The 27,252-nt window shown below is 37.0% G+C and overlaps 1 protein-coding gene and 1 long non-coding RNA gene across 2 annotated transcripts in view; one reads left to right on the forward strand and one right to left on the reverse strand.

The window, feature by feature from the left end:
- Positions 1–27,252, forward strand: part of LIFR (LIF receptor subunit alpha) — a 77,444-nt gene that overhangs the window by 25,163 nt on the left and 25,029 nt on the right. Inside the window, exons 3-11 of the mRNA XM_025436401.2 lie at positions 427–541; positions 3,339–3,478; positions 9,311–9,474; positions 15,013–15,187; positions 16,396–16,650; positions 21,120–21,249; positions 22,302–22,471; positions 24,331–24,476; positions 25,670–25,832. Of these exons, the coding sequence (XP_025292186.1) occupies positions 427–541; positions 3,339–3,478; positions 9,311–9,474; positions 15,013–15,187; positions 16,396–16,650; positions 21,120–21,249; positions 22,302–22,471; positions 24,331–24,476; positions 25,670–25,832 (1,458 nt within the window). The remainder of the gene's footprint in view (positions 1–426; positions 542–3,338; positions 3,479–9,310; positions 9,475–15,012; positions 15,188–16,395; positions 16,651–21,119; positions 21,250–22,301; positions 22,472–24,330; positions 24,477–25,669; positions 25,833–27,252) is intronic.
- Positions 537–27,229, reverse strand: LOC112652807 (uncharacterized). The gene is made up of 3 exons (XR_003131735.3): positions 27,086–27,229; positions 25,709–25,779; positions 537–1,859 (listed from the first exon to the last, which is right to left on the reverse strand). It is a non-coding gene; the product is annotated as an uncharacterized LOC112652807 (long non-coding RNA).

Consider the following 27,252-nt stretch of genomic DNA (forward strand, 5'->3'; position numbering starts at 1 on the left):
GCATGCGAAGCACATAATTCTTACTTAGAGTTACTGTATTTAGCAGGGAGGAAGAGGGGCCAGTGGAGCTACTGGAGATAAAATTCTTCCAGGCTCTCTCTGGGTCTCATCCTCGAACCTGCAGTCCCTCCCTCCATTTATTGTAGTGGCTAAAGGTAGGACTTTGATGGAGGCTCAGTCCCTGAGTGGTCTCATGCTTGGCCCAATTCCATTGATTTCCTCTCATTTTTTGATCCACAGCTACAAAAAAAAAAAAAAAAAAAAAAAAAAAAAAAGAAAAGAAAACCAGCCCTTTCTGTGACTACAGGCTCATCCTTGCACAGAGGACCTGCATCGTGTGCAGACACATATGCTCATACTCATGATTAAAGATGGTTTGATGTGCAATGAAATTATTAAGCATATTCTGTGTTTCTCCTTCTCCAGGGGCTCCTCGTGATTTGAAGTGTATAACTAACAATTTGCGAGTATGGGACTGTTCTTGGAAAGCACCCTCTGCAGCAGGCCATGGTACTGTTTATGAAATTTGCATCGAAAACAGGTAAAAGAAATACTTTGGTTAACTAATAGCTATGACTAAAGGCCTTTAATATTAGAGCATATTTTATTCTAGAAATTTTTTAAATGAAATTTTTAAATCTTCACCCTCTATTTCCTAAAAACTCTGAATCTTCTATCAATCAAGGTGGAAACAAACCCTTCTCCAAAACTTTGATTCTTGTATTATATGAATTTTAAGTATGAAATACACTTTTACTGTGGATTCTAATCTGCTATAAAGTTTTACTGGTCCATCCCAAATCAACATCTGTCTAGATCAGTTGGGTTCAGGTTTTGACTTTGCCTAACAGGAAATGTCAGCTCTGGAGCGGGGAGTTCAAGGCTGGCATGGTCATTGATGAAAGACCCAGGTTCCTCTTTATCAAGCTGCCGTTCCATCGTTAGCATGTGATGTCATGGTTCAAGAATGCTTGAGGAGTGGCTGTCATGGCTTCATTCCAGAAAGCAGTGAGGAAAAGGATGATTTTCTTTAAGGAGACCTCTAAGAGGTCCCACACAACACTTCTGCTTGCATCTCATTGGAAGAATTTAGTCAAATGATGAAGCCTATTTGCATAAGAGGCGGGCAATGTGCCTGGATAAACCTTGAGTTATTATTATTAAGGGAAAGGGGGAATGGACATTAGGAGGTCAGTGACAGGTTCCCTCACACCACCTTCCCCTCTCAGGTAATCTTGGAGAGGGCCACAGGCTCTGAAGCCTAGAGGTGAGGCCTTTGGACTGTCTGCAAACCAAAACATTTCTCCCCTTGCCCCCAATTCCATCAGGGCTCTAAGTGGTTCAGCATCACCAGAGTAGTTCAGCACAGCAGCTCCAAGTCCTGTTTTGCTGATGGGTGGTCCTAATGTAAACTGACATAAGTGGGCATTCAGGTACTACTCAGGTGTTTTGTTCCCATTTGGTATATGTTTATTGAGCATTGGTCTAAGCTTTGTCGTGATTTGTCAACCAGGAAGAGCTTGTTTGTGTATTAGAAATAGCCCTAACATCTTATTTCCTTATTTTCTGCTGTGAAAATAAAGGATTATTTCCTCCTTGTGTTCTGTGTCCACCTTGGGTCAGCTGGCATCTCTGCCCCAAGTCTCTCCTCAGGCACCCAAGCCTAGGGGTCTCTTACCCTCCAGTGCGTAAAGATAGGAAGGAGAGGCAACACAGCCTATGCTGGCTTCCAGAGCTTCCCTCCCGAAGAGATAGATGTGACTTTTGCTCACGTTTCTCTGCAAATAAAGTCAATTCGCCATGCGTTGCTTCAGAGGAGCAGGGACTGTAATCCTGCTGTGAATCCAGAAGGGAAGAACCTGAAAAATTTGGTAAAAACATAAATGACTATCTCAGGCCAAAGAGAGAGGAGGTTGTTCAGAATCTCCAGGAGTTCACAAGAAACAAATCACTGTGGGTTTAAGTGCTGACGGAAATTATATGTGAAGGGCTGAGGGAGCACTGACTGAGGAGTGTGGGGCTCCAGAGAGGCTGTCAGAGGTGTGATTATGGAGTGTGAATACCCAGTTTCTCAGAAAAAGGACAGAGAACGTTCCAGCCTGAAAGAATATGGGTTCAATGGCATGATCTTATGAAATAGCACCATTTAGTGAATTCAGGTGGTTTTGTGTTATTGGCAGCTAAGGAGGCCTGCCCCTGTGAGGATGAGAAGCAGTGAGCCGACCTGTTAAGTCAGAGTCCAGAGTAAAGAACATGAAGAGGCCTGTGCAGGGTTGCAGGAGACACTGCACAGCCCCTCTGCTTGAGCTCAGATTTGCATGGGAGGTTAGAAGTGTATGTGAAATGCAATAAAGAGAATGTAAATGGGCTTTGTGAAGGTTCAAAGGAACCAGGGGGGAAAAAGCGACTTTTGTGGAGGAGCTTATGGGTGGGGAACTAGAAGAGTTTTGAAAGCAGAGCAGGTGAGAAGGTGTTGTTCATGCTAAACCTTGGGTCAAAACAAGGAGCAGTGGACAGATCGAAGGTGTGTCTGAGGCCGCAAGCAGCCAGTTTCATCCCCATCCTCAGTATTTGTGTGGAGCGCCATCTCAGCATGAGACCTATGATGATGTAGAAGTGTAGAAGTGCAGGGTGATGGGAAGGCTGCAGGGGGGAGGTTGGTGGGAGTTTGAAGGGCATGCTAAAATCCTGAGTTTCTTGATAATAATCATCCCTCTTATCACTCGACTTTCTAGTACAGTCTGGTTATTCATCCTCCACGTTGATGCACTACCAGTAATTAACCTCTTTTTTTCAGGGTTTTTTTTTTTTTTTTTTTTTTTTTTTAAGATTTTATTTATTTATGAGAGAGAGAGAGCATAAGCAGAGGGGAGAGGCAGAGGGAGAGGGAGAAGCTGAGCAGGGAGCCTGTGTGGGACTCAACCCCAGAACCCTGGGATCATGACTTGAGCTGAGGGCAGATGCTTAACTGTCTGAGCCACCAAGGCACCACCCCCCCAACTTTTTTTCAATCTTAAGATGCAGCATAACATATCATGTTTTTGTATAAAAGAACAAAGTAGGAGATGCCTGGGTGGCTCAGTGGTTGAACCTCTGCCTTTGGCTCAGGTTGTGGTCCCGGGGTCATGGGATCAAGTCCCGCATCGGGCTCCTTGTAGGGAGCCTGCTTCTCCCCCTCTGCTGTGTCTCTGCCTCCTTCTCTGTGTTTCTCATGAATTAAAAAGAAAAAAAAGAAAAAAAAAAGCATTTTCCAGCACATTTTGTGCTAATCATACTTTTATGAAAATTGCACTGTCACTTTATCTGCTAATTAAAATTTGATTTTTTTTCTGTTGCAGGTCCCATTCTTGTTATCAATCAGAGAAAACAAATACTAAAATTCCAGCTCTTTTACCTGGTGATCATGAAATAACAATAAACCGTCTGTATGATTTCGGAAATCCTATAAGTAAATTCACACTGAATGAAAAGAATGTTTGTAAGTATTTGAAAAGAAACTTGATTTGAAAATAACTCAGTACAGTGCCTTTCTGTTTAGTATTGCAGTGCTTTATAATTGTCAGAAATTTACTCTTCTTTTTTTGAAATTCAGTTGTTAGACTAACACTTGGATTTTCCCAGCAACCATTGACTGTGACTTATGGAGCATAGCTAAGATGGGGAAGGAAGCAGACTGCCTTCTAGTCAAAGTAGATGTCACAGAGTAAAGGATCCTTTCTACATTTGGATGCTTTTCTTGTCACCTCTTCGCCTCATTGATTACTGCATACCTTTCAGAACTTCTCTGGTGTCCCGTGCTTTAGGAAGTAGTTTTACTCTCCTAGAGGAGACCCTATTCCTGTCTTAACATTCCCTTAGGCATGTGTGTTTTTCCTTATGGCATTTCTTACAGTTGCATTACTAATGTATTATGTGATAAGGAACTTATTTTGTGTCACTTCTACAAGAAAATAGGTTCAGTAGAGCAGGGAGTTTCTCTACTAGCCTACTGCCTTGCATGTGGCAGGCATCTTGTACAGATTGAATGTCTACGATCTAGGTTACAGGCTGAGTGGAGTCATGAAATAGACCCAGGCTGATGGAAGTGGAAATTGTGCTACACAGTGAGACCTTAGAAATCCCAGGAGTCTTGACTCTTAATGGTGGGGGAAGCAGGTTTGTTTGCTCTTGATAACTATTATAGGCGTGGCATCATAATCATATAATGGGTTTTATAAAGATGACTTACTTTGAAACAAGGGGAAAAAATACAATTAACTTGGTGACCTGTCCAATTTCATGGATAAGATGCCTGTTTGGAGTGGTCTGTGTCTGAGATAGAACAGATTCTGAAAGGATAATAGCAAAGCAAGCTTTCCAGGAACTTCGCATCTGTCTCACTGCCTTTCAAGATAAAGAAGAGCCATGTTTGTTGTTTTCTTTCTGTAGCTGAATGTGAGAATGTTTTATACAGATCAGCCCTCAATACCCACAGAGAAATACTGTTAACACGTAAATATATTTTCTATGCATATTCATATAAACAGTAAGGTTCATTTTACTTTATAACCTGCTTAACAGAGGCATAGATTTTCAATGTGTTATCTAAATCTGTATTATTTTTATAGGCTGCATAGTATTCCATTGAATAGAGGTACTGTAATTATGTTAAGCGATTGATTATTAACATTGAGATTTTTATTTCTGGTTTTTCAGTATTATAACCAGTGCTTTAGTGAGCATGTTTTATACATGTATGTTTCTAATTTCGGTGATGATTTCCTTAGGCCTAAATTCCTAAAATTGGGAATGCTGCCCTAGAGATAGTCTTCTTGTTAGGACTTTTGATGTCCATTGGCAGTTGTTCTTCAGAACTTTTGAGTCTCTTTGCATTTCCACAGATACCCTATGAGAGGGGCCTGTTTTTTACTTCCTTGCTGATATTGTCCATTTCTCTTAGTTTTGCCATTTCAGTCTGAAGGCCCCTAATTATAGCATTTTGTTTTTGCGTTTCTGTGATTACTTAAAAAAAAAAAAATCAGTCATTTTTATTCTTTTCTGAACTGTCTGTATTCTTTCTCAGTTTTCTCTTGTGTTGAAATTCAGAATTCCCTTCGTCAGTTCACAAGCGCTCCCTATATTATGGTTATTAATTCTGTCATAATTTGCTACAAATAATTTTCCAAGTTTAAAATTTAAAACTTCATTGGTTTTCATCTTTATATAAATAGACTCATTTGCTGTTTTTCTTTGAGCTTTTGGTTTGGTTATCATACTTGATTTAAATCTTTTACCCATCTAGACTTATTTTGTAGTAAGGTGTAAGGAATCTAACTTAGTTTTATTCCAGATTTTTAAAAAAGTCCCCCAGGACTCTGTCTGAGAGCCAGTTTGTATTGTCTGATTTTTCAGCAGATATTGAGAAAGTTCTGCCCCGGGAAGCTACTTGAAAGTGATAGTATTTGACAGAAAGATCTAGAAGGGCACATTAAGACAGACTCTAGATGACTTATGAGATGAATAGTTTGTTATTTTTACATATCAGGTAATTTGTTGATAGAATTTTAATATATTGGGTCTGATTATGATCAGAATATTAAATTAACAGCATCCCAATAGTAAGATATTACTAATACTACTACTATAATACAGATAAGAAAACTGAAAAGCAAACTAGATGAATACAAGAGAGATGGATGCATCAGCACATCTTTGAGTACCTGCTGTGTTCGGAAGGAGCTATGAAATGATAGTGTACCTGTATGTTAGAGGATCTGGGTTTTTTGGCAGTTTGCTATGAATAAAAATATGAGAAGTTAACTTTTCTCCAGATGCTTTCAACACTATACATATGAAGCAAACAAGGTATATTTAATATATATATGCATATATAAAATAAGCTTCTAATTGACAAGGGCAAACACAAAAATAAGGCTTTGTAAGACTTTTAGTGCCTCAGTTTCTTAAAATGACCTGAAAATATGGATCTGTCTGAGACAGAATAAATAATGTGGATCCTATAAATGAGCTGGGAAAGTTCCCGTCTTCTGATGTTTAAGCAAAAAAGAGCATGGAGGTTATGGGTAAAGATGGACTAGCTTTAAAAAATAAATAAACACAAGTGATTAAATTTATTTCCCAGATGAAAAGTTCCTGTCTTCTAGAAAGCAAGTTAATATTGTCCTCAAGTGTCTATTTTAGCTGGAAAGAAATGCAGATGATAGTTTATGGGAGCTTAGGGATACTTCCCATTTTACTGGGAGGAAGTGTACTAAGAAGTAACAAAGAAAATGTGTGTATTTAAATCTTTCATTTGTGTAATTGTGATTATTTCTGTCTTTAGCTTGAAATACCAGATATGACTTGTGTTTTGAAGAATAGCCCACTTCTATTTAGACAAAATGTAAATTATGTGTACTTTTCAGGGAGGGAACATTTTAATAGATGAATATTGCTTTAGTGTAAATGCTCCTATGTTTCATAATTTTTAAGTTAGACTATATTGTGACAGCCTGAAACATTTGTTTTTTGTTTTTTTTTTTTTTTAGCCTGAAACATTTGAAAGAACCATATTCTTAGAAACCTCTGCTCTCAGGTCACACCGGACCTTGAACTTTCCCTCTCCTGGCACTAAGGCAACTTCTTGCTCATTTGCTCCTTCTGTTTTTTTTGTTTTGTTTTTTTAAGTTTTTAATTCCAGTTAGTTAACATATAGTGTTTGTTATGTTAGTTTCAGGTATATGATACAGTGGCTCCTTCTGTTTTAAAACCAGCTCCTACTTAAAACTTGTCCTATCAAGCATCCTCCACTGTTCTTACGTAGCTGTGAAACCATTGACTTTGCCGTATAGTGTTTTGGTTTTGGAGCCACATGTACTGTTTCCTGTACAGCTGTAAATGTTTTACAAAATCCAATGTAGAGCACTTGTGGCCAGCAAATTTTATTTAAATTTATTAAGAACTTGTTTTTAAATTATAAGACTAATTTTTATTGGTTTGCTCTGCCCTTTTTGTTATTTAACACTTTCAGCTACTCTACCTCTGTAAAGTCCTGCAAATATGTACTTCCGTGACTTACTTAACTGGCCCTTGGGCTTCATGAGGAAGTGGTAGGGTAGGTATGAGGCCCAAGAGCATTTTTCTCTCAAATTCTTTTAACTTACCTTCACTTATTGTTACTTGAAGAGAGAACAAGCAAGAAAAAGTCCCCACATTGTCTGCCCTTCATACCAGAAAGCCTACGTTTCACAGAATGGAACAGGCTCACACCTTGATCCAAACTATTTGAGTAATTTACTCATCCCTTATAGGTAGGGAGACCTGAAGATTTTAAAGAATACCGCACTTTTTCTACCCCAACCCCTTTTGTTTAATTTACCATTTTCTCCCTGTGCGAGATACTGTATCCTAAAACATGGTTCTTTTTCTTTTTTAAAGAGATTTTATTTATTCATGAGAGACACAGAGAGGCAGAGACATAGGCAGAGGGAGAAGCAGGCTCCCTGTGGAGAACCTGATTCAGGACTCAATCCCAGGACCCTGGGATCACACCCTGAGCCAAAGGCAGACACTCAACCACTGAGCCACCCAGGTGTCCTTCCCTTTTTACGTTTTGTACTGCAGCTTTGGGCCCACTATCTTCCCAGACTTCTCTCTCGCCAAGGGTAGTACCATCGCCAGTGCTACTGGTCTTTTCTCACTTTTCCTCTATGAACTCTTTTATTTGGCCTAAAATGACAACCCATTTCTTTTAGTCTCAGCAGTGCTGGATCTTCTCTCATTTCCTTCTGCCTCTCAGGATTCTTGCTGTGGTTCTCTGGTTCCTTGAAGGTATGACTGTCTATACTGGTAGCTCTCAAACAAGCTTCAGCTGTTCTCTGAGTCCTGCTTTTAAGTCTGTTTCCTCAGCTGCCCTGAGCGAGTTCCTCTTGAGTCTGTGTCCATGGTGCTGATGGTCCCCGTTCTCGCTCACTGTCTGCGGACCTCTCCACAGATCTTCTGTCGCTCCTCTGACACTTGGTCACTCATAGCCTGTCTCTTGCATTTCTTCACAATGTCCATGGTTCCTTGTGCCTGCTTTCTAAGCTAGAAACTTGAGGAAATCTTAAGTGTTTCCCTTTCTCGTTGTAGTAATCCTTCATTTCTTTGATCTGGTCATTTCTTTGAAATGCCCATCAGAGTTTTTCCTTTTCCATATCCCTCACGCACGTGACGAGACATGATCTTGCGACTCTGGTCAGCCTTTCTCCAGTGGTCTCCCACTTAATCATGCTCTCTCTCTCAGCTCCTTGCACTACACTACACGCCACAGCTCACCTAACCTTTCCAAAGGACTTCTTATCCTGCTGAGTACTTGCCACATCTGAGTACCCTGTTGACTCCCTCACTCAATGCCTTGGTCATTCTTACTGCTAATTACAGATACCTAAGCCAATAATAGCTCATAGCATCCCCAAGTAGCATCAGGGGCTTTGACACTGTGAGGTGATTGGGAAGGGTGCAGAGAAAACAGATGGAAAGCTCTACCAAAGCAAGCTTTCCGTATTCCATCATTTTTTTGGGCCTGACCTACAGTCATACAGAGGAAGCTCCTTTACTTCTCTCTGATTTTGCCCACTTACAGATTCCAAACTGATGAACTAGAGTTTTGTGGGAATCTGATTATTTGTATTAGAAGGCATATTAGGATATGGTAGTAATTTTCTCAGATTTGACTGATGAATCATTAGGAGCTGCTTATGTAAATAAATACATATATTCTCTTTTTTTCAGTAATCACTTTGAGAGTTTGCTTTCTTTAGAGAGAGGTTTTGTGTGTGTGTGTGTGTGTGTGTGTGTGTGTGTGCATGTGCAAGGCAGGAGGAGAAGTGGGCAGGGGGAGAGAGAATCTTATGCAGGCTGCATGCCCAACGTGGAGCTGGATGTGGGGCTCAATTTTACAACCATGTGATCACAACCTAAGGTGAAATCAAGAGTCAGACGCTTAACTACCCTGAGCCACCAGGCACCCCCAAAGTTTGCTTTTAATTCTTGATTTTTTTTTTTTAAGATTTTATTTATTCATGAGAGACACAGAGAGAGGCAGAGACACAGGCAGAGGGAGAAGCAGGCTCCATGCAGGGAGCCCGACATGAGACTTGATCCAGAGTCTCCAGGATCATGCCCTGGGCTGAAGGCGGTGCTAAACTGCTGAGCCACCCAGGCTGCCCTAATTCTTGATTATTTTTTGACCAAAATGGAATTGTGTTTAAAAGTAGTCAATTAATGGAATTACAATATGAAAAACCATTACTTATTTTACTAAGTTGTATCTTGTTTTCTTTTTTTCAAGCCTTAATTCCAGACACGCCAGAGATCTTGAATTTGTCTGCTGATTTCTCAACTTCCACAATACACCTAAAGTGGAATGACAGGGGTTCTGTTTTTCCACATCAGTTAACTGTCATCTGGGAAATTAAAATTCTACGTAAAGAAAATATGGAAATCGTAAAATTAGTAAGTTTGAACCAAAATAGATTTTTTCCTATGACATTAAAGAAACCAAGTAATTTTTAAAAGATTTTAAAGGTGATATCAGAGAGCTTTTACATGGTTAAGGAAATAGTTAAAAAAATCCTTTCAGGATTCATTAAAAATGATGTGCTATTACTCAAAAATCACTTATTAAAATCATGTATAACTTTCTAATTAAAGTAAGTTTAGGAAATTAAGGGAGGAATAATCCATGATTCCACCACTTGACCACAGTAAATGTTACTTTTGTGTTTTCTGTTTTTTTATATGAATGTTTTTACATAAGTGAAATAAATGTATATGTATAATTTACTATTTTTATTTTTGTCTAATACTATAAACATAAAAATGTTTTTGAAACATACTTAGTCATAGTAATTGTTGGGAAATTTTGTATAAGCTTATAAGTTTGAATTTATCTGAATCTGAAATAACATTCTTACATTTAATAGCACATGTTTTTCTTCTCAGTTTTTAAAAAAGTTTTGCTTATGAATGGTTTCCTTATGATCTATTTTTAGTTTTATTATCCTTTAGATAAGAGGAATAGTAGTGAAAAGTTTTGACAGGGTATATGGTAATTCCCTCTTTTGTCCTTTTACTCTTTTCCTCCTTGATGAAGATTTGAAATCCACTTAATTACAGATTTAAGAATTAGAAGACTGCCTCATGATTTTACAACTATTTGCCTAAGTACATGGATAAGATAGATCATAAAAGATAAAAAAAATAGAATTATTCTTTTTCATAGTTGTCCTGTTTTTCCTCTCTGATACTCTATTTTACATTCCTAAAATAGTGGCAACTGTAACTGTAGGTAGGGTGTGTCCATACTTCCCCCATTGCTGACACTGTTGTAAAAGCTCTGTATGTGTTCATCACTTTGCATCCTCACAACAGACCCATGAGGGAGGCACTATTAACATCATCCCCATTTTATAGATGAAGATACAGAGACACAGGAAGATATTAAGTAGTAGAGCCAGGACTCAGAGTTACAGAGTCTATTCTCTTTCTTAACCACTACAATTTCTGTTACAAAACAGATATATTTATTTTCATAGAAGATGCTTTTTCTTCCTCTTCACCTGTGCAGATTGAATATATACTTCAAGACCTAAGTCAAATCCTGCCCTTTAGTTTAAAGCCCATTCTAATCACCTCAGCCTAAATGCTCTCTTTTTCGAATTTTAATGGCAATTCTTTCCTGTAAATCCAAGTTGCAGGTAGCTTTGATACAGCTCTACCACTGTTGTCTTAACACTATTGCTTATCAAAAATTGTCTCGTGTAGCTTTTAATTATGGCCTGACATTCTGTGTTCTTGGTTACCACTTCCTGGCTTAGGGTAACTTCCCCAAACCTCCTTTTTCTCATTTGTGAAGTGGTACCAAATATTTACTTCAATAAATGATGATGATATCTATAAAGCTACTAAACAATGACTAGTTGTCAATACTTCCTTGGGGGGCGACCTAAGGGATGCTAAAATAAGAGGCTACTGTTTGAAGTGTAAGTGAAGTCAAGCATAAATGAATGGAAGTATTATTTTTAAGGTCATATAACTTATTGCCACAAGGTGCATCACAATAAGGCAGTGACAAAGTTGTATTTTTGGGATCTGATTTTTGAAGAAAAATCTTTATATGTGGAAATAGAGCAAGAGGCAAGAAAAATAAAGATAGGACAAATTAATTTTTTTAAGATTTTAATTTATTTATTCATGAGAGACAAAGGAGAGAGGCAGAGACACAGGCAGAGGGAGAAGCAGGCTCCATGCAGGGACTTCGACGTGGGACTCGATCCTGGGTCTCCAGGATCACACCCTGGGCTGAAGGCGGCGCCAAACCACTGAGCCACCCAGGCTGCCCTAGAACAAATTAATTTTTAAAAAGTAAAATGTGAGAGGATAAGTGTTACAGGTCTACAGTAAAATGTGACATTTTTGTTTATAATTATATGTATATATTTTTAAGATTTTATTTATTCATGAGAGACAGAGAGAGAGAGAGGCAGAGACACAGGGAGAGGGAGAAGCAGGCTCCACGCAGGGAGCCTGATGTGGGACTCGATCCTGGGACTCTAGGATTATGCCTTGGGCCAAAGGCAGGCACTAAACTGCTGAGCTACTGAGGGATCCTATAATTATATATTATTAATATCATTATTTAAGACAGTTGCTTATTACCTGTCACTTTGCTATTTTGTGATTGTTTAAGAATCAAGAATACTGTACATTGGTGTTTCAATTAGAATTTGACAGTTTCTGCCCATGGCCTCACATACAGGCACAGAAGTGGTGCGCTACACTGGCCAGGGTGGGAATGACACCTGGAAGTTCTGCAGGACCCTGCTCCCTTCCCATTTTTCTCTCCATGTACACAGTAAATTTCATTTCTTTCTTTATGTATTTCCATTGTCCATATAACATGCTTTTGTTGCTCTTTCTTAATTTTTCTTTTCAGTTTTTAGCAATGATTTATTATAACAGTGGGAGGTGAGATTTTAGTCCCTCACTTCCTGGGGCTTCATACACTTCTGACAGCAGTGTAATATGTGGCCTGGGCACACATACTTGCATGCTTGTGTCCTTGCTCGCTTGCTCACTCTTACATTTCCCATCTTTTTCCAGTATTGTTCTATCTTTCTGTTGTAATTTTTGGTAGACTGGCATTCATTGTTTGTATTATGGTTATAAAAACACTATTTACAGCTAAACTAGTATATGTTAACCATTTTCCTTTTTGGGGTATAGCTTCTTGTATTGTCTTGTATTTTTAGTTTTATTTTTGTGCCCCATTAATTCAATCCTGAATTCTCTCCAAGTTGTATGACTCTCCTGTTGAAATGTTCAAACACATTAGTATTTTATCAGGTATATGTTTATAAATAGCTCTCTGGTGAGGCCTTCTGACTTACCTCTCAATCCTTCTTACATGGGGTTCACATAGCTATAATTTTCATGGAGCAGGAGACTGGTAAATATCTGAGGGCTTTTATGGCCAGAGGTTTCTCAGGAGCTCCAGCAGTCTCTACTCCTACCAGCCAACCCTAGGTTTGAAGAGATTAATACCTGGGTGTACCTATAACCCATTCAGGACAAATCTCTGTGGTTTTTTGGTGCATTTCTTAGGAAGCTGTGATCCACGGGGTCTCTATCATCATCCAGGGGATACTTTTTACCTTTTTTTTAATGATAGATCCTCTTTTTCATGAATTCTTCCTCTTCCTCATTTGGGTGGAAGCATATATTCTAGTAGGTATCTGTATTTATTATAAATACTCTGGTACCTGTAACAGTAGCTTACAGATACACTTAAAAATTTTTTTAATGTAATTAGTTTCTAACAAAATTTAAGACAGATATTGAGAAGATGCAGAACAATTAGAACTTTGCTACACTTCTGATGGGAGTATAAAATGCTACTTGATGAATTCATTAAGACACAGCATTTCTAAAAATGTCATTATGGACTCATTCATGATTGCTGCTTTAGCTGGGTACAGAATTGTAGATTGGGGAATTTTCTCAGGATTTGGAAGACATTGTTCCTTTTGTTTGTTCTTGCATCTGTCTTCCCCTGTTGTGTGGACAGTCATTGGGCCCCTTTCAATCTGAAAACACATGTCAGCTTGGAAATTTTTCTTATTTTATGCCTTATGTCTTTGATTTCTTCATACCTGTTTTCTCCTTTTTTTTTCTCTTAGAAACTCTGTTCTTCAGAAATTGGACCCTCTAAACTGATCCTCTAGTTTTCTTAATTGTTCCTAGTTTCTATCTGTATTTTTATTTTGCTCTATCTTCTGGACAGTTTTTCTTAAACTTTATCTTGCAGTCTTGCTATTGAATTTCTATTAACAGATATTTTTTATGTACTAGAGATCCCTTTTGTCTATTTTTTTGTTTGTTTTATGGATGCAATATCTCTTATCTCTGAGGACATCAGTTATTTAATTTTTTTTTCTTTCTGTGTAGTCTGTTCTTCAAGTTCCTTTTTTCTTTATTTTGATCTTTGGCTCTCATATTAGAACTTTTCCTCCAATTTATGGTCATCCTGGTTGCTGCTTGTATTTAAGTGAGTGGCTCTTAAAAATTTTTTTTAATCTAATTGGAACTTTTGTTTGCCATCCAGGGACTTGTTGACTGAGTCTTCATTATAGGTGAGGATGGGCCATATAGTTGGCAAAATCTTATTATTATTTTAGGTTTTTATCTTGACCTGTTCATATGCCCCAGAAAAGTTAACTTACATTTTTATCTGGTAAGTAGGAACTCTCTGCCATCAGTATCCTGGGGGCTGAGTAGGAGAAGAAGGCAGGAGAACCCCAGCCTTCATAGTGCATAGGTTAGCAGTGCCTCTTTTTTTGGTACAGTATTCCCCCTTCTCCACTCTTTCTGAGGTTCTTCATTCCAGAGATATTGTGTTTTACTTTTCCAGATCATAAATCATCATTCTGCCAAGATGAAGAAGGGTGGTCTTTTGGTAGCACAGAATGTAGGAGGGGTATTTGGGTATCTAACATAACTTCAAACAACTTTCAAGCAATTGTCTGCACCTCACCTTCATCATGCATTTCCAGGGAAGCCGGGTACAGCCCCCTCCTGAGCCCTTTGACATTTCTGTGGTAGAAATCAGGTTATTTCTGCCTTTTCCATTGGAGGCTTAAGATTCAGCTTTCTCACATATTCTGAGTCCATTACTGTTGTCCATAAGCTCTGCAGTATCCAGAATTTCACAGCTGTTGTTTCTTCTGTTTTCTGCCCTTGTGCATCTATGCCTTTAAAAAAAAATCTGTGTGCTTTTGTTTTACAGAGATTTCAGAAGGTAAGAGGGAGGGAAATACAATTATTTAATCTGTTGTCTTTAACTGGAGGTCCCAAGGTTTTTTTTAGATCTTTGATATTTGATTGAAATCCTTCCCATTTTTCACAGTTGAGATTACTATTTTATCTTTTTATAAGCTGCATATTTAAAAATAAAAATTTAAACTTGTAACACATATAATAACCTAATCTGAAACATTTTGTTGAAATGCTGCTCCTCTCTTTGCCTTTAACTCTTGGAAATACCCATTATTTTTTCTCAATGACAAATGGAGATAATTTTAAGCAATGGTACATTTCTCTGTGAACTGTATTGAATGTTTTAGAATATTAACATCATGTATAATCATGCAATGGAACCTAAAGCTAAAGAAGTAATAAACAAGTGCGCTTATGATAAGCTCTAGGTGACGTATGGAAGTGTTGAATCACCGTATTGTACGCCTGAAACTAATATGACATTGTATGTTAACTATACTGGAATTAAAAGAAAAAGAAGTAGACATAAATGAATCATGATTGATGTTCCTATAACTCTCCTATTATGTCTTACAGCAAACTGAGATGGTTGTACAAAAGGGCAAACCTTTAACTTAGTGGCGATTGTATGCAGTTTATTGTGTTTTTTAAACTGAAAGGGAAGCAGAGCATATCACTACTTAGAAATCTTATTTTTCATTTGTGTTCATTTTTTAGATAACTCACAACACAACTGTGAATGGTAAAGATACAGTTCATCACTGGAGTTGGACCTCAGACATGCCCTTGGAGTGTGCCATTCATTCTGTGGGAATTAGATGCTATGTTGATGATCCTCATTTCTCTGGTCGCAAAGAGTGGAGTGACTGGAGCCCATTGAAGAACATTTCTTGTAGGCTTGTACTTTAAAAAGCTTTCCTTTCAAATGAGTTAGATTCGGCTAATCTAGGGTTCACATGGCTACAGTGTTCATAGAGCAGGAGAGTTCTCCAAATGCCACTTAGTTTCATGAGGGTCACCTGGAGATCTTCTAAGTCTCCATTCCAGAACATTTTGATACAAAAACTCTGAAATAGGATTCAGGATCTGTATTTTTAAAGATCTTCCTGAGTGATTAGATAAACATCCAAGTTTGAAAATCACTGTGGGAGGCATGGAAAAACTTTTAAAACTTTTATGTAGATGTTATTGAGATCAAGTCTATATTAAAAAAAAAAAAATGGCTCCTAGTTTCTTGCCCACAGAGCAGATCCCTGTCAGCTACAGAGCTGTTACAGAGAACATGGGGATCTGTAAGTATCCCCCAAATCATCTGTACACTGAATGAAACTTCATGCAGGTAGAATGTTGGCAGTATGAGGAAGACCTGGAAAATTGTTGATGGTGAAATGAAGCCCTTGAAAAGGCTGCTTATCATTGTAGATTATCCACTCTAGTGACCACATGGAGAAACAGATCAGAGGAAGGAAGGACTGGGAGCATGTAGATAAGTAAGGAGGATCCTGTTGCAGTTCAGCAAAAGACAGTGAGTGATCGGGATGAAAGCCAGATTGCAGTAGATTAAAGAATAAGCAGGTAGAAAGGAAACTAGAGATAATTTAAAAGATTGGAAGTTTAGGAAAATAAAAACAAAGGTGTGACTTTAACCTGCAGAGAGCTGGAGGTAAAGAAAACTGTGCTGTTTAGGATGTGAATACTTAAACATATATTCAGGCTGATGGAAAGAAAGAAGTCTGTCCTAAATACATAGAATCCTTTCAAAGGAACAGAATTATTCCATGAGTGACATTTTCTTGGTGTGGATTTTTCACATGTGGATATAAACCCATTTAATTTGAACCTTCAGACTTCTTAGACATTAACCTGTGACCTTAGGCATTGGCCTTCAATCCTCTCTGCTCCTCAATCCTGCTCCCCAATCATCATCCATCAAAAGTATCTAAAACATACATGGTTTGATTTTATTTCTAGTATATATCTTACTCCTTTGAAAGCTTCTTTAGGCCACCATTATTACAAAACACTTTGTAGTATGTTTTATTAGGCTATTTTATGGCTAAAGACTTCTAAAGTATTTGTAATTCCTTTTGTTCTTTCTAGGGTCACCTGATTCTCAGACTAAGGTTTTCCCTCAAGACAAAGTGATACTTGTAGGCTCAGATATAACATTTTGTTGTGTGACTCAAGAAAAAGTGCTTTCAGCACAGATTGGCCAAACGAATTGTCCCCTTATCCATCTTGATGGGGAAAATGTTGCAATCAAGATCCATAATATTTCTGTTTCTGCAAATAGTGGAACAAATGTGGTTTTCACAACAGAAGATAACATATTTGGGACGGTTATTTTTGTAGGATGTAAGTATATAATATTAAAGAAAGAGTTTCTATTGACATGTTTTGGTCCTCTTTAAAAGTTTTAATAATGTTTCCAAGGGAAAGGGGATGGTTCTATTTCTTTTTTAAAAAAATTTTTAATATATATTAATGATATATGAAGGCACCAGAATTTTTGCTTATTTTAAGATGAGTTATAGTCTTGTTTTCTATATACTTGTATTCATATAACTTGTAGCTTTTGTACTAAGATTTGAAACATCCAGATGCTTATTTTTAAATTCTTAGCTAACAACTTTGTTGAGACAAGAGTAGTTTGTATATAATATTTCTTAATCCTATATTGTTTAGGAATTATTTCATATACAGTTGACCCTTGAACAAAACAAATTTGAACTGCATGGATCTTCTTATACATGGATTTGTTTTAAGATTTATTTATTAGAGAGCATGTAGGCAAGGTTGGGGGGAGGGGCAGAGGGAGAGAAGCAGACTCCCCACTGAGCATGGAGTTTGATGGGCTCAATCCTCCAACCCATGAGATCATGACCTGAGCTGAAACCAAGAGCCAGATGCTTAACTGAGCCCTCCAGGTGTCCCTATACAGATTTTTTTTTTATTATTAACTACAGTACAATACTATAAATGCATTTTCTCTCATGATTTTTTAACATTTTCTGTAGCTGATTTTATGGTAAGAATGTAATACATATGGCATCATTAAATATGTATTAATCAGTTGTCTATTTTATAGGTAAGGCTTCCAGTCAGTAGTAAAGTACTAGTAGTTGAGTTTTGGAGGAGTCAAAAGCCATGTGTAGATTTTTTTTTTTTTAAGATTTATTTATTAATGAGAGACAGAGAGAGAGAGGCAGAGACCCAAGCAGAGACACAGGCAGAGGGAGAAGCAGGCTCCATGCAGAGAGCCCAACGTGAGACTCGATCCCGGGTCTCCAAGATCACACCCTGGGCTGAAGGTGGCGCTAAACCGCTGAGCCACCCGGGCTGCCCAGTGTAGATTTTTTTTAAGTTTATTTGTTTTAGTAATCTCTGCAGCCAGTGTGGCGCTCAGACTCGCTATCCCCAAGATCAAGAGTCGGATACTCTTCTGACTGAGCTAACTAGGTGCCCTTGTAAGTACATTTTTGATTGCATGCAAGGTCAGTGCTCCTAACTGCTGTGTTGCTCAAGAGCCAACTCTAATCAATTTCCCACCTAAAACATACCTTTTAAAATTAAAATTTAATACCTAACTTTTAAAACATACACCAATTAAAGAAACCATGATTTTACGCAAAATCTTTCAATAGCATAATTTATACTTCTCCAACCTTTAAAGTCCTATATTTGAGAAGGAGAGAGTAGCTGGAGGACGTGCATGAGAAGCGGCCCTCTCTCTCTCTCTGCTCCATGTGTAACATATGCTCCATAGTGCAGGGCCATCTTCATTAACATGGTCACTCCTGCAGTTGTAAAATTCCATGACATTTCCAAAAGTGATAGGGGACTGCCCTATTTATATAGCTTTTGTTGAATAGCCACAGAGAATTTTGTGTTTTGAGTTTTTCTGTCCCCTCTCCCAGGGTAACTGTGATGTGGTGCACTCCTGGCTTTGCCCACAGTAGTGCTTGGTTCCTTTCTCCCCAGCATTCTGAATTAGAGGCTGAGTTTGGTCGGCCTGGTCTCTTGATTAAAGTGTATGGAATATAGTGGATGAATTTTGTGATTTTATTTTGATCGTATGGTGATTTTTCTTACCCTCTTTTTGATTCTCAGCTGTGCTCTAGACCAGCAGCTCTCCATCTCTCATTTTCTTCCAGTGAAATTTAGGATGAAGTTTGTTGAATTGCTGATATATTCCCAAGGGAATAACCAGGATTAGATGCACTTCTCAGTTTTGATAGTTATAACCTTACTCTTTTTGTCTTCCCAGTTATACATTTTGGAATTCAAGTGAGAGTGAGATTATATTCAAATTTAAACTTTAGAAATTTCCTTCCTGATGGAATTTTGGGAAATGACTTGCAATGTTCTTCACAAATGATCTGGAATAAAAGTGGAGAACCAGTGTATGTGGAGTGAGGCTACATTATGATAAGTGATACCAATAAGTGAAATACCCACTTAAAAGTATGAAAGACAAAAAATTAAAACTCAGAAGATGAGATTATTCATCAGGTTTTTATTATTTCCAATAGAGTTCTAATCTTCTATCATAATAGTAGAATGAGCCTACTTAATTCATGACTTAACCTTCATATATGGCATTTGGAAGTGGAAATATTCAATATTTGTTAACTCAGAAGCAGCAATAGAATTTCCCTTCAGAGGGATTTCTTTAGGAACTTAACAGCAGGGGCAGTGTATGGCGTGAGTTAGGGATTAAGATTCATTATTTTCTTTCCCTTAGAGAGATCCTATTAATCGGCCATATGTTGAAAAGACACAATCAAAACCTGCTAGGATTTTGATTCGAGTTACATTAGATTTATCAATTTAGGAGACCAGTTTGGGAGACTTTTCATTCTCACTATATTGAGTTATCCAGACCAGGAAATGGTATATCTTTTCATTTAGTTATGTCATCTTTGATTTATTTTAGTGATAGGAGGTCTTCTATATCTTTTAGTGAATTTGTTCCTAAGAGTTTGATGTTTGATACTAGTAAAAATGGCCTTTTTCCCTCTTTAGTTTATTATTATAATTGCAAATGCATTTGTTATCCAGCAGACAGAATAGTTACTTACCAGTACTTGTCAGTGTTTATGCATGAGCTAATTCAGTTAAAGCAGAATCTTTTATAAACACCATGCATTGAATAATCACTGTTATTTTCATAGATAGGACCACTTTAGCATTTAAAATTGACCTAAATATTAATCTTTCATCATACTTAAGAATTTCAATATACTATACCATGACATAGAATTAGAGCATATAAATATGTCACATGTCAAATTTTATACTTTCTCATTTGAAAATATTTTCATAAAAATGGCTTGGTTTTTTAAATTGCATTTTCTATTTTATGGTAATGCAATTGATATATACCTAATTTTTATCCAGCTTCAGCTGATTCCTTTGTAAGTTATTTTCTTTGAGAAGACAGTACATTACCTTTCAAATACTGCCTTCTCATGTTCTTTCTCCCTCCATCTTTGCTTCCACTTCTTTCTAATGTGCTTCTGTTACTTGGATTTTAACCATTCAACTTAACATATCTGCCAAATACTAAGATAATCAACATTTTAAGTATACTAAAAAATTTGGTATGTGATTTTAATAAAATGACTGAAAGTTTAGCCTTAGATTTAAAACAATTTTCAGGGTGCCTGGGTGGGTCAGTCAGTTGGGCATCTGCCTTCGGCTCAGGTCACGATCCCAGGGTCCTAGGATCCAGCCCCACATTGAGCGAGGAGCCTGCTTCTCTTCTCCCTCTTCCTCCTACCCCACTGCTCATATACTCTGTTTCTATCTCTCTCTCTCAGATAAACAAAATCTTTTAAAAAAAAATGAAACAATTTTCAAAACAAGTATGTCAGTGTTAGTCTGATAATGGAGCTGTTAGACTTTAAATACTCATGATTCCTCTTAATACCTAAAATGCCGTTAACAGGCATTTTTCTATCTCGAGAAGGTATGTGAAATTTTCTATGTCCTTTTAAGTCTCTTAAGACAGTCTAAGAACTGTTTTTAAAAAACAATTATTTTACAGAATTTTTCAACAAGTAGATAATTGTTTTTTAAAAACTTAGTGAAAGATAGTTTGGATAAATATGACAGAGAACACCAGTTTCTGTGTATACTTGATTAAACATGAATACAGAAATATCGATTTCTATAATTAGTAGTGTCCAACTGCAGAATTTTCCATTATTAAAGGTCTAAGACACACGCAAATATTTACTTTTTTCTAGTTATGCCCCTGCAAAGCCAGAGGGAATGTTCTATAAAGAACAAAAACAGAAGAGCAGTAGTCACTTTGAACATAGGAAGATGCAGAATTTTACCAAGAGATACTTTGTGAATAATAGTCATTGTAACTTTCTTAAGAACTCTGAAACTTGTAACATGGCTTGCGTTGACCTTTAATTTGAGTTGGTACCACTTTTCAAATCACAGTATATACATGATAGATAATAATACTTGAACCCAGTAGGTTTTTCTAATTTGTTGGATACAGCTTCCTTTGAGAGATTTGGTAGGATTTAAGGGGGAAAAATGTCTTCAGGTTGCTGTTGGGGAGTTTGCAAATGAGTGAGTAGTCATTCTGCAGTATATTTTAATCCATCATTTCTAACAAAATACGAACTCCAGAAAAACATGCTACAGAAAGCATGGCAATTCCTGCATTGTTCAAAAGGTAAAACGTAAACAATGAGTTGTTTCACTTCTAAAGGAAATTGTATAAATATAATTTACATTTATAAAACATGTTTTCAGGGAAAATATATGTAATCCATAAGTAACTACATTTTTTTCCCTATTAGATCCACCTGATATTCCTCAAAAAGTGAATTGTGAGACATACGATTTAAAAGAGATTGTCTGTACTTGGAATCCAGGAAGACCAACCGCATTGGTGGGCCCTCGCAATACAAGTTATACTTTATTTGAAAGGTAAAAGTCACCAGGGAAATGTGTCAAACAGCAAGGGGTACATTGGAGGGTATTAAATGACAGAGGGAAATGGAGTTATCTAATTTATGTTATGAGTAAGATATAAAACCTAATATGCTGTGTAAAATTGGATAAATGTGAATACTGCAAATGAATATGCACACAAACTAGATTCGTATGCCTTTTTTTTTTTTTTTTTAAGATTTTTTTATTCATTCATGAGAGACAGAGAGAGGCAGAGACACAGGCAGAGGGAGAAGCAGGCTCCATGCAGGGAGCCTGACGTGGCACTCGATCCCGGGTCTCCAGGATCAGGCCATGGGCCAAAGGCAGGCGCTAAACTGCTGAGCCACCCAGGCTGCCCTCGTATGCCTTTTTAAAAATCCTAGAAGAACCCTCAAATATGAACAAACTATTTCTAGATAGTAGGCTTATGGCTGATTATTTTCCTCTATTTTCTGTATCACATACGTTTTCTTCACCAAGTATGTAGTAGTACATCTAGACTTAGAAATATAAACTTTGGGCCATCTGGGTGGCTCAGTGGTTGAGCATCTGCCTTTGGATCAGGGCGAGATCCCAGTGTCCTGGGATGGAGTCCGCACTGGCTTCCCCACAGGGAGCCTGCTTCTCCCTCTGCCTATATCTCTGCCTCTCTCTGTGTGTTTCTCATGAATAAATAAGTTTTTAAAAAAAGTTTAAATAAGTTTAAAAAAAATAAAAAACTTTTAAAAAAGATTATTAGAAATTTACACATTCATTTTTTTCATGAAGTATTTATGTCTTGCCACTTTGAAATTATTTTAATATTTATTGTTGCTGGAACGCCTGGGTGTCTTAGCGGTTTAGTGCCTGACTTTGGCCCAGGGTGTGATCCTGGAGTCCCAGGATCGAGTCCCACATTGGACTCCCTGCATGGAGCCTGCTCCTCTCTCTCTACCTGGTGTCTCTGCTTCTCTCTCTCTTTCTGTGTGTCTCTCATGAATAAATAAATAAAATCTTTAAAAATATATATATATGTATATATATTTATTGTTGCTCTCTTTTCATAGTTTCTCAGGGAAATATGTTAGATTTAAAAGAGTTGAAGCACCAACAAATGAAAGCTATCAATTATTCTTTCAAATGCGTCCAAATCAAGAAATCTATAATTTTACTTTGAATGCTCGCAATCCTCTGGGTCGATCAGAATCAACTATTTTGATTAACATAACTGAAAAAGGTAAGCTGCTGCATAAACCAGTTTCATAAAAACAGTTTCAGAAGTGGCAAAATATTTTGAAATTAGTGAAAAGTGCTTCTAGGGCTTTTTTTAAAATAATTTTCTTCATAGTTAATTTTACAAATTTTATTTTAAAATCTTTAAAATATTTTATTTCAAGTTTCACCATTTCATTGAATTTAGATAAAAATTTGAATTAGTTGTTACATAGAAACTTTAATTGGCTTTATCTAATGGTAAAAACTTTTGACTTTTGAAAAATTTTTTGCTTAATTTTTAAAAGCTTTTTATTTTTTTAAAATCTTTTTATTTTAAAATAATCCTAGAGTCAAAAGTGGTTCAAATATGATAAAGCCCTGTGACATCTTCACCCAGCTTTCCCCACTTGCAGCATTTTATTAATAACTACAGTACAATTTCCAGATGAGGCAGTTGGCTATACAATACAGTAAAGCGGACCAGTGAACTGTACTACTAACCTTGCTCAGGTTTTGCGAGTTTCTGTGTGCATTTAGAGGTGTGTGAACGTGTATGTGCTTCTGTGCTGTTGGATCCACATATAGATTCACGGAACCTCCAACACAGTGAAGATACAGAACTGTTCTGTTTCCACAAAGGAACTTCCTCTTGCTGCCTGATTAGCAAAACTCCCCACACCTCTGCCACTCCCAACCCCACACTCTTGTATCCCTGTTCCCCGGCATCATTCACTCTGTTCTTCATCTCTGTGTTTTGTCATTTTGAAGTGTAGCATAAATGGAATCCTACAGTACATAACCTTTTGGAGATTGGTATTTTTTACTAAGGGTAATGTCCTTGAGATCCATCCAGATTGCTGTATATATCAGTAAGTGGTTTGTTCCCTTTTATTGCTGATGATTCTGGGATTTTTACCAGCCCTATCAATATATAGCTCAAAATAGAAATAAGATACGATCCATCTTCCTAGCATTCATTCCTGTGGGCATCCCACTGTACAACTCCATAGCATGCTCTGTAGCACACAGAGGACTGGCATAGCAGCCTTCTTATAGAAAGGCTTAAAGCAAATGTGTTAAGAGACTGGCAAGTGGTTAGTAGATGATCTTGTTGCCTTATTTGGAAACATAAGTACCCATGTCTATTAATTATTCCTTCTCATCATTTTTGTTATTTCCTGGTTTTCCTAAGGTCAGAACAGCTACATGTTATACTTGACTGGCGGTGTTTGTGTGTATTTGTCTGTCTGCCCTCTGCCTTTCAACCTATTTTCACATGATTCTTTGTTCCCAGTTGTCATGCACTATCATCAGTATCATGTGCAGTGTGTTTCACTGTTGTACCTTTGTTCTTGCCAAGACCCCAACTTCAAATTTTTTTCTGCATCCATTGTGCCAGTTTTAGTCAGATTCTTCTTCAAAGCTCATCTTAAGTCCCATCTTCACCATAAGACTTTCCCTACCCCACTTATCTCTCAATTCTTTTAGTCACTAATATCTGTACCAGACATTTCAAAGTCAGCATATATACTCTTGTTAGTTTTCTCTCTCTTTTTTTTTTGTCACTCTCTAGATAAATTAGGGGTTCCTTAATGGTAGAGATTATGATCCTACTACCTTTTAGTATTCCTGATGCCAATATAGGAACCTTGAGTGTAGTTGGTCTATAAAAACTGTTGTCATGATATTAGCAGTAAAAGTGAGGTTTGTGAATGCCACAGGTACTGAATGAAATATTGTTGGTCAGTACTAATGATACCTCTCTTAGTTTTGGGGTTTTTTTTAATTGTCATTTGTCATATTAGAAAGTAGCTTTTATTTATTTATTTATTTATTTTAGAAAGTAGCTTTTAAAGTAGTCTTTACAAATTATATTTACAGTTTATCCTCGTATTCCTACTTCAATCAAAGTGAAGGACATTAATTCAACAGCTGTTATGCTTTCCTGGCATTTACCAGGCAACTTTGCAAAGATTAAACTTTTATGTCAAATTGAAATTAATAAAACTAACTCAGTACAAGAATTGGTGAGTAAGATTTTTCTGTAAACCTCCTTTTGGATAAAATAGTTTTCAAAAAGTAAATTGATATGCATAAGCTCTCAGATGATTTATTATAGAGATTTACTAAGAACTGAGACACTATGTGTCAATGTAATAACATTATATTTAGCACTTGAAAACAGTTGTAATACTGGATATTTTAGAACATGAGTTTGACTTTTACTCCTCATAATGTTTCCAGATCTAGTATAGTACCTGGAACATGGCTGGTGCTCAGTAAATTTGTAAGTGAATGAATGGTTTTTGCCATAACCTTCAGCATCATCAGTTCATGGACTGATAAGCACCAGAGAAGATGCGGTTTTTAAAATTGCCTAGTGCACAAAAGGAGCAAGTTCTAAGTCAGAATGTGATCATTCTAAGTCAGAACATGACTTTCTAATACATTTTAGATACCTAGCTTGACTCTTGTACCATGCCACCTTGTGATTTGTGGTAAATCCAAAGTAAAAGGTACTGTAATGAAAACATTCATTTGGAAACTTACTGATGATCGCTGGAAAATCAGTGAATTGCCAAAATATAACCAAAAAACTCCTTCGTAATTAGTAATTGGGAGCTCAGAGGATTTCTTGAGGCATGCAGATCCTCAAATTTGTTTAAATTGCTTTATTTTAATTTAATTTAAATAAGAATTTGTTGAATATTCTACATGTTTAGCACCATACTAGAGGTTCTAAGTGCCCTATTAAAAAAATCCATAAGACGACGTCTATCTCAAAGAAGCTTCCAAATATAGCTGACGATGTATTTAATCCTCAAGGACAACTTAGATTACTAAAGTGTATTTAAGCCTTGTTGTATTACCATTAGCCATTGACCAATGGTCAAGATTATATCATCCTCTCTGCAAAATTTACTTAATCATTGTTACTTAGATCCAGTATTTAGATTAAAATGACACCTAGGTTTTGTTTATTGTTATTACAGAGCATAAATTCACTGATTTGGTATTTATGTAAAAATTAAAATATTTTTGGTGAATGAATTGTAAAGAGTTTTATAAAGGCAAACTCATGTGGATATTTGGTCAATTTGTTATAAATTCGGGTGGCTTTCTTATCAAAAAAAGTATGTATGTGTATATATATATATATGTGGATTCTTACATAACATTACATATACATACATACAGATATTTATTTGCTTTCTAATAGCGGAATGTCACAATCAAAGGAGTAGAAAATTCAAGTTACCTTGTAGCCGTGGACAAGTTGAATCCATATACTATATATACTTTCCGGATTCGCTGTTCTACTGAAACTTTCTGGAAATGGAGCAAATGGAGCAATGAAAAAAAATATTTAACCACAGAAGCCAGTAAGTTAACTAAATGATTTATAAGCTGATTATTGCTATGGATCCTGAAATTTGACAGCTTATTTTTAAAGAAAATGTCAGCAAAGTGAGTAAAAGGAGGCGACTTGAATTGTGTAATTATGTAATAATATCTGATAGTATCATCTAGACACCTTAAATGGTGGCTCTAAGGTTTGTGATAATACAGTCAGCTGCTTAGCCTGTGTTGTGTGGAAAGACTGGGCCCTATCAGCAGTGTATTTGCAGCTGTCTTAAAATGATGCAGAGGAAACAAATTCAAAACTGTGGTAAGATTATGGACAATTTTTCTGACACTTTCCTCCTTTCCTAGTGTTAAAACTCTGTTTAAATTGCCTCTTTACTGAAGACAATTATTAATGAAGAGAATTTGTTGGAATTTTTATTTATGACCAAGGCCTGAGAAATGGATGAGGCCAGTGCTCCTGAGCTTCATTTTCTACGGTACACAGAGGTTAAAATAGGTACAAAATTAGGTAACTGGTTTTCTGAATATGATAATTTCCAAAGATGGAGTGAGATTCTATCCTTAAACAATCATATGTCAGCTTTAAAAATCAAAAACAAAAAACTTAGAAATAGGTATAATTTTTAGGAGTCATTCAGCCAAAGATAGCAAAAGCTTTATTTGTATTAGATAATATAGGGAATATAAAACTTCTTCTAGAGGTGGTTAGGCATCTGTGCTTGTTTTCAGCTCAGATTGTGATCTTGGGGTTGTGGGATCAAGCCCCATGTCAGGCTCCACGGTCAGCAGGAAATCTGCTTGAGGATTCCCTCCCTTTCTCCCTCTCCTTTTGTCCCTCCCCCAGCTGAAGTGTGCACTCTCTCCCTCTCTCTCTAATAAAGAAGTCTTTAAAAAAATTCTTCCAAAAGATTTATGAACAATAAAACAAAAAATGATAGATGTTAATCCAGATTTTTGCCTCCACATCCATCTTCAAAAGATGACAGGAGCTTTGTGATAATATGTAAAAAAAAAAAAAAAAGAAAAAAAATCCAGAAAGGGGGAGTATATTAGTTATCCATTGCTACCTGACAAATTACCCTAAAATTCAGTGGCCTAAAACAGTAAACATTTATTATCTCACAGTGGGTTTGGGTCAGAAATTGAGAAGCAGCTTAGCTGAGTAGCTCTGGCTTACAGTCTCTCATGAGGCCACAGTGTGGACATGGATGGGGACTACAGGCTTGCCCAGGGCTAGAGAATCTGTTTTCAAGATGGCTCACAGTACCTGTTCCTCACCACGCAGTCCTCTCCATAGTGCTGCAGGGTGGCCTCATAGCATGGCAGCTAGCTCCTCCCAGACTTACTGAGGAGAGAGAGAACATGGCAGCCTCCACAATGTCTTTTATGACCTAGCTTCAGAAGAGAGATACCATCACCTCTGTCATACCCTAT

Source organism: Canis lupus, chromosome 4 (genome assembly GCF_003254725.2).
Source record: "Canis lupus dingo isolate Sandy chromosome 4, ASM325472v2, whole genome shotgun sequence".
In the NCBI taxonomy this organism is placed as follows: Eukaryota; Metazoa; Chordata; class Mammalia; order Carnivora; family Canidae; genus Canis; species Canis lupus.